The 17057-nt window shown below is 37.3% G+C and overlaps 1 protein-coding gene across 1 annotated transcript in view; it reads left to right on the top strand.

Annotated features, from left to right (window-relative positions):
* Nucleotides 1-17057, top strand: part of LOC106062254 (guanylate cyclase 32E-like) — a 160106-nt gene that overhangs the window by 75573 nt on the left and 67476 nt on the right. The window contains exon 3 of the mRNA XM_056021489.1: nucleotides 10060-10242. Coding sequence (XP_055877464.1) covers nucleotides 10060-10242 — 183 coding nt within the window. The remainder of the gene's footprint in view (nucleotides 1-10059; nucleotides 10243-17057) is intronic.

The following is a 17057-nucleotide window of genomic DNA, read 5'->3' as shown; positions in this document are numbered from 1 at the left end:
GGCCCCCTAAAAATCCCAAACTTCAAAATCTTCAGTCTTCACTGAGATTCGAACCCAGGACCCCAGGCTCGAAAGAAATAGAAAATAAAAATCACTTTCAACAGGAAGCTACATTTTAGTGGTTAGTTGTAGTGCTTGTTGATGAGTGGGGTGTTTAAGATGTAGGTCCATATAGAGCTCATCCTAACTATTCATCCCAGTGCTTTGATGAACGTAGCAAACAGAACTGAATGAAGGTTTAAAAACAAAACAAACTCAGTTTAACGAATATATGCAGATTGTCAATATCAATGTAAAAACATACCAAAAAAATATACAAACTGTCAATTAACTCACAAGATGTTTACAGGCAATCACTAATGCTAACTACCCAAAATTCCCAGATACACCTTCATGGTCTCACCAATCAGTATTCAAATGACTCTTTCATTCATCGCGCTCTTCTTTTATAGAATGGACTGCAGTTCATCTTTCTAAAAATAGCAACATGCATTACATCAGTCTACACACACACACACATCGTCAAAGTTCTGTTTTAAGCTTCCCATTACCAGGAAAGGAATATAAAAGATACTATATAATAGATGATTTGTACAGGGGCGGGTGGTTAATGACATGACATGTACCCATGCAGTAAAGGCTTTACCAACTGTCTTCAAAGTGTTCAATGTTGACTTTTGTAATTGGGTCGTGGCAACCTTCCCCACCGAACAGAAAGACCAAAGGCTTGGACAACAATAGTCCTGTTCTAACGGCCGGACACGTTTCCTTTTTTTTTTTTTTTTTATGAAACCTGGACCTGTGGGACATTCAACTCAAACACTCGCCATTCTGCTGCTTTGAGCTGAATAGAAATTGAACGATGGTATTTAATTTTCTTTCTTTTTTTTTAGAACCTTGTCCTCGGATTAGCTTCAAATACCATTTCTTTTCCTTTTAAATAAAAAAATTAATTAATTACCACCAGTTAATTAACTAATTTTTGTTGTTTTTTATTAGCAGCCCCTGAAAAAAATTAATATCATACAATTATTTAAAAATAAATGTATTTCTGAATGAAGTAATTTCTGTCATATTAACTACTACGTTTAAAAAAAAATAAACATGTTTACTTTTTGTAAAAAATCTATTTAGTATGCATTTCAGTAGAGTATAATTTAAAACAACAATTAATTAGTAGTATTTCATATTATAAAACTAAACAGCACTACTACACTTAATTAAAGGGAATTTTTTTTTGTTGTCGTCATAGGCTTTCAACAAGATATTGGCTCTTTACAAGACGGTAGGTTAATAATTCAATATCAACAGTAAGGCCAGGTTCACATTTAACTTCACCTTTTCCTTCACCTATCTATAAGTCTGTTGAACCGTTGGGGCACCACACAAGATCTGTCAACTGTCTTTCTCCATTTCTCTCTGTCCTTTGGCTTTGATAGAACATCATTCGCTTAAAGGCCTGTCCATTTTTTGCTCATCGCTTACTCTGTCTTCCTCTTCATCTTTTTCCTGGTACTGTTCTCTGAAGGAAGGTCCTTGCGAGCTCCGAGGACCTTGTGATGTGGCCATAGAGTTTGCGATTACGCTTTGTGACAGTAGTTAGCAGGTCAAAGTGGGGTCTAATGGCTTATCAATCCTGTTTCTAATCTCTTCATTCGTGATGCGGTCTTTGTAAAAGTGACACCTATGATATAACTATATCTTCATAACTATCAGTTCATTGAATATATATGAATATTATCAATGTAATAATAATAACATTAATAAATGTCTGTATCCTGTGGTATCAAGTCTTTAGTTAAACTAACAATACCACAGTTTCTGCAACACTTTCGACAAGAAAGCGTCTCTTCTTTTTGTATCGACAGAGATAGGGCCGTAGTTGTTAATAATTTGTAATTCATAGTTTCTGAAATTCTTTCTGAAAATATAGAAACCTGCATTTTATCTACCTGAGCGGTCTACCTAGGGGGCCGATTTTGAGTTTGTCTTTCCACATAAGCTTTCTTTGTAACATTGTTGATTCTTGTTTTCCAAGGTACTAGAAATAATAGGGCAAAATCTGTGAACAAATGTCTTTAAATAATGATTTTTTAAGCAATACAATTATATTAGTGGGAAGCGTGGTCGAGTACGCTTGAACTTGCCTTGGCTTGGCTACCTATGAAGGGGGTTCGAGGTTCGACACCCGACTCGATCAGAGTTGTATTCACTGAGCGCCTAAAGGCAGCACGGAAAATTTCTCCTAGATACCCCTTCCCCCCACTGATCCACAAATGAGATTGGACCATAGCGCTCTGAGCATGAAAGTAGTGCTATATAAAAGCTATATTTAATTATTTAAATATTTCTATGAATAGAAAGGTTACCTTTCATCCACATTTAAAGCCTGCACACACACACACACACACACACACACACACACACAGAATGACATAAAGCTAGCCATATGACAGACAGATATCTGTATAAGCGTTCAATGAATCGATGTATGAGAACGTGATGTGTCTTAGCGACAGACAATACTATCACACCATATTGTCCCGTACATTTTGATTGACGGCATGTGACCGGATCGTGATTCAATATCAATTAGAAATGAACTTTCTCCCTTTGAATCGCTCTGAATCAAAGGATTCGTTTTGCAATCAAGATAGATCGATATGCCCAGTAGGTCAGGGGATCGTGGTGGCTGAGTGATAAAGCGCTTGGTTTTCGAAGCGAAAGGTCCCAGTGAAGGCTCGGAATTAGAATTTCGGGAATTTTAGGGCGCCCCTGAGTCCACCCAACCTCTAATTTGTACCTACCATTAGTTGGGGAGATATAAGGGCGCTTGGGTGTTGTGCTAGCCACATGACACTCTCGATAACCGTGGGCCTACAAGTAACAAAGGCATTTACACTCTGGGTGGGCGCAGGTCTAAATACATTTATGGAGACATTACATTTGGTAAATTTAATGGACTCATTTATGTAATTTATTATGTTTGTGAATTTTTGTTTATTCAAAAACAACTTCACCTAAATAAAGCATTTTTTTCCTAATACTGTATTTCTAGTATCCAGACCATTAGCCCTGACGCAGGCAAACATAACGCTGTTTATTTTATATGTTTCGGATGTTTCGTCAGAATTAAAGTTCTCATTTCAGACCTTGGTATTTATAGGGCAGATGATGTTAATGTCATCTGTTTCTTTGGCCAACGGTTAACGAGCAGGTTGTCATGTGGCCAGCACAACGACCAACCGCCTTTACTTTCCACAACTCAAGTCAGGTAACCACTAGTGGAGTTGATATAAGCTTTTACAAAAAGATAGAGAGACGTAAGTTATTGGAAACGTCTTGTTCTGTGAGATAATAAACGAACAGACAGTGAATTATGTTAACAACAAACACTTTATACCTAAGTTCCAATTGTGCCAGCCAGATGTTTTATGAAGCCATCGGGCATTAGAAATACACAACCTGCTCAAAACCAGAATAGATCCATAAGAGATCCATTTACAAGAGAGACAGAAAGACATAAAAACTGAAATGTACACCTAGAAATAAAATATGACACCTACATTATAATTCTGACGTGGGCGGAGCTACTTTCAACGTGCAATATGGGAAAATAATTATGAATGAATGAATTATATTTCAGAATTTAATTAATGAACTGTTCATTTACAATAACACGGGGGTCGATTGCACTGTATTAAATATAAACTACCTTGTTACGTCACGCCATAAATGTTGGATGTGATCTCAGGTTCATGACGGGTATTTGTGTGCTTGCAACTGTGTGAGCCTTGAGGCTTACTTCAGGCTACAGAGAAGATTACACTACACTAAGAAACACCTTCGCCAGTAGGCAATGTTTAATATGTAGTATATATAACTTGATATAGATCAGAAGCTAGTGAACGGCTTAGCTGCTGCTTGTCAAGAGTTTTGCCTTACTATAAGTCTCTCCAAGACCGAAATCCTGGCACAAGACGTCGCAGTTTCAGTTTCAAGCACACAAAGCAATAGCCGTCATACATATTGGGAACCAAACCCTTTCAGTGGTACAGGAATTTACCTACTTGGGTTCAACAATTGTCAGTAACCTAGATTTAGACATCGAGCTGACAAAAAGAATAGGAAAAGATACCACAGCATTGGCAAAACTCTCCCAGCGCGTCTGGGAAAATGGTAAATTGACCACAGCGACCAAAATCCTAGACTACAACGCCTGTGTCGTGAGCACTCTCCTTAATGGCAGTGAAAGATGGTCAACATGCATGTACCAAGAGCACAGATTGAATAGTTTCCGCTTGCGCTGCCTGAGACGCATAATGGACATCTCTTGGAGGGAAGTTTTGAGATTGGCCAATATGAACAGCATGCATGCTCTCCTGACACAAAGAAGATTACGCTGGCTCAGACATGTCACCCGCATGCCAGATGGTAGAATCCCTAAAGATATCTTATATGCTGAGCTTGTGGAAGAAGTCAGACCCAAGGGCCGCCCAAGACTAACATATAGGGAAGTCTGCAAGCGAGACATGAGAGCCTCAGGCATCAGCGAAAGTATGTTGGAAAACATAGCCAAAGACCGGAGTGCATGGAGACAGACTGTGCGTGCTGAGACAACCCTTGCTGAGAACAAAAGAATTGAAGCGGCCTTAATCAAGAGGGGAAAAAAGAAAGCTGGCCTGTCCGCTAGCCCTGAATCAGAGGCATACACATGTATTAATTGTGGCAAAGTCTAACGCTCTAGAATTGGCTTGATTAGCCACACCAGATTCTGCCCCGTCTCAAGATTAGACCAAATCCAGCAACCATCACCTGCTGCCTTTCGAGTCAAAAGAAGCCATATATATATATATATATTCCAGACATAAGCTCCTAGTACTAGCATTGTACATAATTACACTCCATTATGACTAATATTCAATAGTGAAAATTATACAAAGTCCAGTAAACACAATAAACACAAGCAAAATAAAAAAATCCTTTTTAAAAAAACAAAAAACAAAAACAAAGCTTATCTAAAGGGGAAGAACTCAATCCTTAAAACAATATCTACCAATAATGTACAAGTTATTTCCCTTATTTGATATCAAACAAAATAATTAATTACCAATAATTAATTGATTGAGTATTTTTGATTATTGATTAATGTTTTTCTAGGTACAATAAATAATCGTTTTAAGTACCAACTTGATCGGAGAATGCGTGAGGGAGAAATAGCGTTAACAATTATTTAAGGGGACTAAACCTGACAAATTTAGCCATATCTGTGAACCTGAAGTATTAGTTCCCCTTGTTACTATTAAACAAAATAATGAATTACCAGTAATTAATTGTCTAATTGGTGAATTTATAATTTTTTTTATTGATTCATTTCTTTTGTCTTATGTCAGTGAATAATTGTGCGAAGGTTCAGCTTGATCCGAGAATGGGTGTGGGAGAAATAACGTGTACACACTTTTTTACTAGACAGATCTTTATCATAAATATATCCGCTCTTTAACTGACCCAGGTAATAAATCCTAACAAAGTATATACGTCCTCTCTTTACCTGCCTCGAATAGCGGCTCTTCATTTCGCTTCGTCTCTCTCAAAGGTTCGTCACGTGATTCTCAGCACATTCACTGTATGACTAAATGTCACCACTCTGACTGTGACAGATGCGCCTGATATATCCAAGAAACAAAGGGGACAGAGAAATAATAATATCGTTCCTGTCTGGTCCAGCAATGGCTAGAGTAGCTGACATTGACACCAAGAAAATGAAAAGAAACATTGCACAAAGAGAAAGAGAAATCAAAGTGTCTTCTAAAATATATTTTATCACTACTGCTGAACTTTATCACTGATGTATATCTAAGATGTATTCTATCACTGATCTTTTTCTAGAATGTTTTCCATGACTGATCTATTCCTAAGATCTAGTCTATCATTGATTTATTCCTCAGATGTTTTCTATCAGTGATTATATAGTAAATGAAACGTCTATTGGCAGTACAATACAAAAGTCATGGGCTCATAAAATATCCTTGTTTTAGATTTCGGTTGTTATTTCTGAACCTCTTTTAGGCTTATAACTAACAATAAGTGCTGGTTACCAGACTTCTTCTTCTTTTTCTAGCCAGCTTTTTGCTGCTGAACTGTCTGTTCTTTTGCAGACTGTTACCAGACAGAAAGTTTAGCCAGGCGGCTACACAACATTGTCAAGTTTTCTTTGTTCAAAGATCAGGAGTGAATGTACAAGACACATCGGTAAACTCATTGCAACCTGGCAATCGAAACTTGTTCATTCTCTTGCAGGGTTAAAATAAAAGTTTGAAAAGTAATACGAACTCTCCCCCCTTTTTCCTCCTTTTAGATATGTGGGGGGGGGGGGGGGGGCTTGGCGGCTAACGAGTAGAGCGCTTGGATTTCGTAACGATGGGTCTGGGATTTTAAATGTCAGGTTTTTAGGACATCTCTGTGCCCACCCAACACTAATGTACACCTGATATTAGTTGGAGAAAGTATAGGCGCTTGGTCGTTGTGCTGGCCACGTGACGTCCTTGTTAATCGTCGGCCTTTGAAACAGATTACGTTTACATTTTCTGCCCTATATCATTCGAGATCTGAAAAACATTCTCCCCCAACCCCTTTTTACATGCTTTTAATCACTCAGCCACAGCGAACCCCACTTTGTTTAATACAAGCCCAGATAATATGCAGTACACACGCAACATAATAACCATCAAATAATATGTCGATTAAAAAAAAAAAAGATTTTCACGTGACAGTTTTAATCAAGTAATTGTGATTTCTTAAAATAGGATTACTGAGTTTACTGAATGCAGCATTAAAAGCGAAGAAACATTATCGCTTTAGATATTGATATTGATTTATTTGCAAGACATTTCTATAAGAGAATTTTTTTTTAAATCTGTAGCAGTTAATGCAATAATGGGCGATCAAGACTCCATTTTCTTTGGCATTTTTTTCGTTTTTTGTGTTTTTTTTATGAACATTCGCTTCATAGTACTGCACGTTTTGTTTTGTTTTTGTTTCTATTCCCGAATTTTTTATTTTTCATTTTTTTATATTTGGTTTTACCACTATAAGCACGTACTCTGGACTTCTGGGAAATTGAGGATTTTAGACATTTGGCATGTTTGTTTGAGATCAGAAATTTGAAATTGGATTGGTAGTCTAGTATTTACAATTTTATAGATAGGTCATTGTTACACTTAAACGAACATAATAAATCGACTGATTATTAAAGTTAATATAAATTTCCAATATTGTCAAAGGATGAGTGTAGTGTTTCACAGGACTAGGCAAACCTATTTGCGACCAATATATTTGTCCACATCAGATACAGCCAAAAGCCATTGTCCACTTAGGGTCTATTTAAGTGTTCTATTTATCTAATGACTTGAACCTACCTGCTACACCCGACATTGTGACGTTTCTTATCTGCACTCTCTCTCTCTCTCTATATATATATATATATATGCCTTTCTCACTCTTGCTCGCTCTTTCTCTCTATCTCTCTCTCTCTCTCTCTCTCTTTCTCTACTCTCTGTTTCTTCAAAGATACCTGACACCAAACCTCTATTACTCTTCTGACGTCTTCTAAATGTCGTAAACATTTTTGTTTTTGTAACGTTCAATCAGACGTAAATTGAAAATCGATTTCTGAACGACAATTAATCTATTTATACCTTACGACTCAACGCGGCGCGTTACAGAGAAATCAGAAATAAAATATGAAATAACAGCAGCGTCATTCCAGAGTGCGTAATCTAGATCGCGACTTAGATCTTCAAACTTGACTTCGAAATAAAACCAAAGATATCCTGCACACAATAATCATTAAATCACAAAAAGAATGATACAGTTGGCCTCATCATCTTCATCTATCAAGTGCTATTTGTTGTAACTATATCTTTTACATTTACCTATCCCTTAGTCATCTGGACTGTTGGGGGCACCATGCAAGATTCGTCGACCGTTCTTCTCCATTCCTCTCTGTCTTTTGCCTTAGTTAGAACCTCTTTTAATGACAGGAGCGTCCATTCTGTTGTCTTCCCATAGCTTTCTCTGTCTGCCTCATCTTCTTTTTCCTGGTACTGTTTTATGAAGGAATGCCATTGCGAGCCCCTAAGATTTTTAGCTTGCGTTTTTTTTTTTACGATAGTTAGCAGGTCATCCTTGGGGTCCAAATTCTACAGTAGCCCTGTCTCTAATGACTTGTTTTGTGATGCGGTCATTCGAACTTTGAACTAGGTCTACATTTTAGGTTATGGAACTGATGAAACATACATTTTGGATCTCATTTCTAAACACGATTCAATCTAATCTTGCGCTACATTGACCAAAGAAGATATATTATTGATCACTATCATAAGTATTAGAGATACTCCAAGACAAAAGACTCAAACTAAATAATGCATGAACCACTGAACCATAGATGATAGAATCATCCTCCAGGAAAATACTCAAAAAGACAGAAAGATAAGGGCACATTTCTTATAAGAAGTGCTAAGACAAAGTCATATAAGTTCTCTCCTTCTTCCTAGTTCCTTTAGTGCATGGAACGTATGGTCTGAATTAGCCAAGGAAACCAATGGTTTAGAAAAGTTGAAGTCTCTATTAAACATAAATTATAAATAACTGTAACTTTAACTATGCCTGTTGTTTTTCCAATGGCAGAATTAAAAAGAAAAAGGCTCCTTTAAGACTTAGTGAGATGATGGCTGCCTGGTCGTGCGGTTTGCGCGCTAGACTGTCGTTCGGATTTATCGACGGTCGAGGGTTCAAACCCTGCCCGCTCCCATCCCCCGTCGGACTAGGAAGTAAACTATCTTCAACTCTGAAGGAACATCCGAAACATGTAAAACATTTTACAAACATTTTACATTCCCAAGTCAAAGGTTAACAACTATGACACGTGATCAGCAAAGCGACCAATCGCCTGTACCCAACTGACACCAGGGACTCAATGTGACGTATCTAAACTTAGGGATTTAGTCCAGACTTCAAATCATGAATGTCATTTCTGATTTATAAAATGGAACTCAAACCCATAGCCTTCTGATCTGAAGCCGAGCATCTAGCCTTTCGAACATAAAATTATCTTATCTTATTCTGACTATACGGGAGAATAAAATTCATATAAGAAACTTTGAATTTTTAGCCAATTTTACTTTATATCATAGCAATGTTATGCCTGCATATGCTTCTGCTATTTATGTCTGCCAATTCTTATGCTATTTATCACAGTGACGATTGAGATCAAATATTGGTTGGTAGGAGCTGATAAGTTTAATGCTTAAAGTGTGTTAGCCAAAAACCTAGTGATATCTGCAATAACTGGAACAACTTACTGGCGTGCTAGAGTGTAACTCTTAATGAATACTCATCCTCATGCTAATCAGAATACAATTGATAACTTTCCAAGTCAGAAATATTATACAAACTCTGATGTGAATCCATGATATGAACTACATTATAAGAGTTATTGTGATACTAACCCCATAATAAAATAGCTTGCTTGGAATATATATTGCAACTTCAACTACATATTGACTTGTAATGTAACCATAGAATACTGTACACTCTACCTATGTTGTACTACCTTCTATCACTACATCCTGCCGACCTTTACATGATGGTGGACTGAATTCTCTCTCTCCTTCTCACTCTCTTCCACTCTCTCTCCCACTAGCCCTCTTTATCACTTTTTATCCTACCCTCTCCTTTTCTTTATCTCTCTCTCTTTATCACCATCTCTCTCTCTCTCTATCATCTCCTCTCTCCCTCTCTATCACATCCCCTCTTTCTCTCCCTCCTCTCTCTCTATTTCTTTCTTTCTCTCCCTCCTGCTCTTTCTCTCTGAGCTACTTGGTGACCGAGTTAAATTGTATTTAAACTTTCCCTCTTACTTGCGATCATGTGATTGGTTGTGTTCATGTTGTATCATACAGCACTGTCCTCAGGCTTTTGTTTAAATAATTCACAATCAAATACAGTAAAACTCAACCAGTTTTTGTTTCTGACCTATTCTCATTTTCTTTTCAACAGCACTGTACTGATCCAGAGGTCAGCAATAGAAAACGGTATCCCACGTTTGCACGGACCAAACCCACAGACTCCCAGATATGCGGCAGCGTCGTGTCCATACTGAAGATGTTTAACTGGAACAAGGTGACCTTCATTCACACCGAGGCTGAGAAGTACAACGTGACGGCCGTGACCTTGCAAAAGGTGAGCATTCCAAGATTGCCTCCTAAACCATTGGGCGTCCTAAAATATTGTCAGTGCTCCTCCTCCCCCATAATAAAATTAAAAAAAAATGTCTGTTATCACCCTCCCCCCCCCTCTCTCTTTTGACCAACCTGGAGGCCGAAGAACGATGTGAGCTCCCCCTAGTGGAATCCTGGAGATTTACTTAATGTAATGGAAAAGAAAATCAAGACATATGTTATGACTTACTTGTGTGGCTTGTAACTCCCTTACTATTAACACTATATTATAGTAGGTTATGAATTTGTTATTTTTATTTTGGTGTCTACGGTATCTAGGAAGGGTAGCACCTCTAGTGGACAGGCACTTGTACCCTCTTCTTGAGGGTAGCTTGGCTCACTCTTGGTCCCCACTCGGTACCCAACTCTCACCTGTGGCTCCCAGAAGCTGTAGCATGCGCAGCGGCCACACCCCCGTAAACGGCTTTGACTGGCCGGCTAAACCAGGTAGAGGCTATCTGACGTGTCCATGGCACTCAGTACACTGAGGTTCTGTCAAACCTAGCATGTGAAGTCTGGACCTGGCGGCCTGTGCGTAACGTCACAAAACTAGACAAGTCGGACAGAAAGGCAACTACCAGCACAGTGCTGTGGGGCACTCTAGAGCAGGACAAGACACACAGATATTTGTTGTTGTATGGACTCGTGCTGACTTATTCTTAAAACATGTATAAACATGAGCTTATATCGTTAGTATAATCTCAGTTCAAGAACACACAATGTTAATGTTTCCTAACGCCGGTTCCTTTTCCCGACTTCTCTTTTTATTGTTTCTCTTACATTCTCTTTTAGCACGCATTCGCACCATTTAGCACTCACGTTACGCTACGCACCGACCCTAGCCGTCAGTGGCGTAGATAGGGTGGGGGAGGAGGGAGAGATTTGAAAATCCCCCGGGACCCCACCCCAAATGAGTGTTTATTAAATGCAGGGACGCGAAAGAGGTCAAGCCCCGGGCCCCCAAACGATGGAAAATTTCTAGCTACGCCCCTGATAACCGTTATGATAATGGCTGAACTTTAGAATAATATATGTATATAATGTTAACTGCATACATTGAAGTGCTTGTACAATGTTAGGCCACGTAATTTTTCTTCTTTTGAAGCATAAAAAACATTTTATGATACAAGAAGAGCATAAGCAGCTCTAGTAGTTTTGTCATTTCATATTGTTGTTGTTTTTTCCCTTGTTTATAAAAGCGCAGGTTTAATGGGATTGATCATAAATTAAAACTAAATTATTTGAACACTTCTGACCATGGAAAACAAAGAAAATTTATTTTTGTTGATTGCTGCCTGGTCGTGTAGTTAGCGCTCTGGACTGTCGAGTTCGAGGTCCAGACACCATTCCAGGATTGAATTTTTTTTTTAATTTTGAGATTGATCTCAGAAACAGACTAAAATTGAAAACCCATAAATAGCGAACTTCTTGGTGTATCCGGAGTATAGAATTAAGGAAGTGTTGAAAAGCGAACATATTTACTTTTAAAATATGTAATAATAATGTTTGTGTAATTTCAACACAGTAGAATCACATTTCTATGTATTAAAGCACAAACTTTTGTCATTCAGTCGTCAATCCATACGGCGTCCTTGACATTAAGACACTGCTTATTGTACTTATTTCAGCTTTTTTTTAGGTTCCAATTACATAGCAAACCCATTTCTTCACATCGTTTCCTTTCCTTTTCCTATGGATTGTTATTACCTTTAACGTCTGAAACAAATTTTACAAATTGAAATTGGAACTAAAAAGCTTAAACTGTGATTAAATTTTAGTGTCAAAATCTGTAATATAAAATAACATTTAGATTATGGCTAAATGGCGTGATGTATGTAGAGAAGATATTCTTTTGTATTTAAAAGTTTGTTAGAATTTGAATTGTTTATATTTCCTATGGATGTATAAATATACAATTATGTTTTGTTTTTTTAAAATCCTAATGAAATAGACACATAAAAGTTAGATAACTCTGAAAATCTGTGTGCTAGCATACGATGCAAATAGCAGCATTTCTCTCTTTACTCTTTGATTCTCGCGTGTCCATGACTGATATAAATTGACATTGATTACGTGCAATTGGGAAAATGAAATCGAATACTGAACACAAACAATTTAATTCTCGATTACAATCTGTAGGACACGTATAAAGCGTTACAAAAATCTCCTAAAGCATCGATCTTAACCTGGAAAGATACACAGCGTAAACTGACAGCCGAAGTGAAATTTGATCTTGCGATTTTGTCTTATTTACCAAAACGAGGCTTCCGAAAAAAAATATATGACAAGAAGCACGCGCTGTATCGTCTGCTGCAGAATGAGAATTAGGAGAGGCACAAAAATCTTTGGGTACAAACACAAAATGTTAGTAGTTCCTCTTTGTAAGGGGAGAGTACATTGAGAACTAAGTTTGGGGCTTGGCAGGGGGAGTTTATGTTACCAGTGAATGTACTTCAGTCAGAACTAATAGCGTAAAGTCAAAGTCCCAGAACGATAATTCCAAGCTGGCAGATGTAAGTAAACACAATGTTGTTCCCGCCTTTTGTAACGCAAAACTCTGACCAACTTGATGTAATATTATTGATTGGAGGGGGAGGGGGGTTCTATTTATCTTCAAGTCCTGTTTGAGATATTAACAATGACTGGTTAGTCTTTTTCTGAGCAGAGTTCATGGCGTGACTGGAATACTAGCAAGAGGTAACGAGACACACGCTCAATCTTACCTCTTAGAGAGAGACGCCATTTGTTTTACTTCATCAATAGTTCTTATAAAGAAAACGTAAAATGTCCAACATATATTTATGTCTTTATCTCTTCACCTTAATTAGACAATATATATGTATGTCTCTATCTCTTCACCTTAATTAGATCCACACTCCCTGAAAGCAGGGTGTCAATGGAATTCTCTACGGACTACGTGTACGCCTACGAATGTCTAGTTTTCTAAAATTCACAGCTACTGCTCCAAATGTGTTGATTTTAGTTGAACTAATTCCAACAAAGAGATATATTAAAAAATGTAGTGCAAAAGTTGCTGAAAATGATCCCAACTAAATATCTTGAAGAGTCTTCATTAAAATTTTGGGGCTCTCATGGTAGGAGTTGGAATTCCAAAATATCACACGTCTCCCGTCATTGTGTTGATTTCTATAAATAATCGTGGAATACATATATAATGATTGGCTTTGAACCAGGTCTGCGAGCAGCGAAAGATAGCAGTGTCTCCTTCATATCCTACTCGTCAGTCACGTGAGACTTGTATGTGTGTTGGAGTTTACTTATGAGACTTGTGTGTGTGTTGATGTTTGAGTTTAACTGTTGAGATGAAAAGCCAAGAAAGTTTCATTGGTTATTTTATTACAAAGGCGACGTCTACCAATGCAATAACAACCTTTAATAGTCGTTACTTTATTCAATGAGTATTTAGTTGGTATTGACTGTAAATTGTTTTCAATATGTTATCGCTATGTAGTGTTTGCAACATTCATTATTGCATATGGATCAAAAATAGGATTTTTAGAAACTGGACTTCTAAATATAAGTTTGGAATAGCACCTTCAACAGAAATAGTGTCGTCTCCCATCGTGACCACTCGTTATAGCAGGCCTCAACACTGACCTGCAACGTCACAACCTGTGAACAGCTTAGACCCATAGCCCCCAGACATAGCATGACTTCATAACATTGTAACATGTTATCGAGATACGTCTTAACTCGATAGATATGATAAAAAAACAACACTGTAGTGTCACCAATGCCAGACGATCAATATAAGCGATCAGTTTAATCTACTCGCCAACAGTTATTTTTACTTATGCAACATTTCACATACATACAACTTTTTAAAACCATCAGATGAAATACCTCTAAGCAAGTCTAAGCTAACCATATGCTCTATGGTCATAATATCGAAAATGTCAAAAACAAAATTCGTCTTTTTGCGGCTTGGTACATTCTGAAAACCATAACTGTTTATCCCAACCAGCTTGTAATGGTCTAGCCAGTGTCCGTCTTTGAAGAAAGAAACTGATGCTCTATAAAAGGGATTCTCAAATGTTTTTCCTTAACGGAACACTTCGCTGATTCTGAATATATCCCGAAACACTTTGTTTATCTTTTAGAGATATTATTTCACATATTGAAGTACTTATCAATTATTACAGTAGTTTGTGATAAAACTATTCAGGCCTCATGAACCACTAAGGTGTTTGGGAAAGTTTGGGAAACGCTACTCTAGAAAATTGGTCAATGTGGAGAAACTTTCAACTGTGTCACGAGAAAGCCTCGCTTTCAACGAACCTCTAAGTCGCAAAGAAATTAAAGTTAGCATTTTCTGACTGGGAACTAGGGCCTAATTCAGTGGCGTAGCAACCATGGCGCGAAGGCGTTCATTGCGCCCGGGCCCACGATCACTAGGTGGTTATGTAAGGGAATGCGTTATGAGAATGCAAAAGCATCACATTATGACATTATTTTAATGCAATCATGTTCATTGTTTTTAAACTCTATTTCTGGTGTCGGTGAAGAATAGCAAATCGAACTTATTACTGTAGCAGGTAATATATTAAAGGAAGGTAACTCTTAAGTCGTCAGTACAGCGTTTAACTTAAATCTAAAGTGTTAGATTTTTATTTAATAATAATAATAATATTAACAATAACTACGTGTAAATCTACTCATTGTAAAAGTTTTCTATATGATGTATAATGTTTGCTTTTGTTTGGTCTAAGTGTTTTTTTATTACTTTAATATTACAATGCATATTGACTAGTTTAATTATTTGAATTGATTGTATGAGTTAAGAGTAAAACTAAAGCATTTATTTGTTTCACCATCCTTAAGAAGATTACACATATTCACCTTTTTTTTTTTAAAAAAAAATAAAAATATTCACCTTTTGTTCGAACGAATGTACATCTACTGTGATCTACATAATGTACACGAATCACCCACCTATAGACAGTATGTCTTCCAAATAATTTGAAGTAACAAACACTTGTGCATGGAAACCAAGCTTGAGATCACAATCGACATGAATTTCTTAACAAAGGTGCTTTATAAACCATCGTCTCTTAACTAGACAAAGCTGGTGTAAAACAGAACTAGACAAAGCTGGTGTAAAACAGGACTAGACAAAGCTGGTGTAAAACAGAACTAGACAAAGCTGGTGTAAAACAGGACTAGACAAAGCTGGTGTAAAACAGAACTAGACAAAGCTGGTGTAAAACAGAACTAGACAAAGCTGGTGTAAAACAGGACTAGACAAAGCTGGTGTAAAACAGGACTAGACAAAGCTGGTGTAAAACAGGACTAGACAAAGCTGGTGTAAAACAGGACTAGACAAAGCTGGTGTAAAACAGGACTAGACAAAGCTGGTGTAAAACAGAACTAGACAAAGCTGGTGTAAAACAGAACTAGACAAAGCTGGTGTAAAACAGGACTAGACAAAGCTGGTGTAAAACAGAACTAGACAAAGCTGGTGTAAAACAGAACTAGACAAAGCTGGTGTAAAACAGGACTAGACAAAGCTGGTGTAAAACAGAACTAGACAAAGCTGGTGTAAAACAGAACTAGACAAAGCTGGTGTAAAACAGGACTAGATAAAGCTGGTGTAAAACAGGACTAGACAAATTGGTGTAAAACAGAACTAGACAAAGCTGGTGTAAAACAGAACTAGACAAAGCTGGTGTAAAACAGAACTAGACAAAGCTGGTGTAAAACAGAACTAGACAAAGCTGGTGTAAAACAGAACTAGACAAAGCTGGTGTAAAACAGGACTAGACAAAGCTGGTGTAAAACAGGACTATTGTGCTGTAAGGAGTCCTCTGGTTCCCATACCTGTGACGACCATTACACATTCAGAATTTCTGAAGATGTTACATGGTTGACCAATGACATTGGCCCTTCAAATGATCTGCATTGACCTAGACTAGTTTAGTTTAGAGATTATGTTAGTTTTGTAAATAAATATATTGTGCATTGTTTTTTAGCGACGGTAACGGCAAAGAAGCAGTGAGACGGACGATTGACGTTGCAGAATACGTGTACATGATAAACGAAGGAGGGCTTGTAGAAAGATGAATATTGAATAAATCAAACGATGGATGGATAGACAAGAGGATCATCCCCATCTGTAAATAAATATCAGTTGAAGTATTCATAAGTGTTATCAAGTATGTTATAGTTAATTGTTGGACAGATCTAAAGCTTGAGGGAATTGTTCTCTTTTACCCTATACGGAACAGGTGTACCTTGTATACTGTCTGGCGTAGAAGTTTGTTTTCATTGGCATAGACACAGCATGGCACAGTTTGGGTTCAGTCACACTATAAAAAAAAAGAGGGGGGGGGGCAATTTCTGAACCCGGGCCCACTGGCATTCAGCTACGCCACTGGCCTAATTGTCTGTGTTTTCCCAAACTTGGCTATAAGACAGTTGTACTTATATTTTACATTTGAACGATAATTTATCTTTTTTTTTTACATTACAATTTAAAAATAACTGAAAATTTTATTGGCATGGGAGAGAAATATTTCGCAATAAAGATCCGATCTAGATTTTCATAAATATCAGTTTTTAAAGTGCTTTGCCTTTAAGAGACTATAATTGCTTTACACCACATTAGCATGCTTCATAATCACAATCTCTACGTTGCTTCTTCAATCCACATATCTAAGTGACTTCCACAATCAAAATATCTACCTTGTTTCCACAATCAACATATCTACCTTGTTTCCACAATCAACATATCTACCTTGTTTCCACAATCAACATATC

The sequence above is a fragment of the Biomphalaria glabrata genome, chromosome 2 (genome assembly GCF_947242115.1).
Source record: "Biomphalaria glabrata chromosome 2, xgBioGlab47.1, whole genome shotgun sequence".
Classification (NCBI taxonomy): Eukaryota; Metazoa; Mollusca; class Gastropoda; family Planorbidae; genus Biomphalaria; species Biomphalaria glabrata.
Note: the sequence above shows the minus strand (reverse complement) of the source record. Positions and strands in the feature narration are given on the sequence as shown.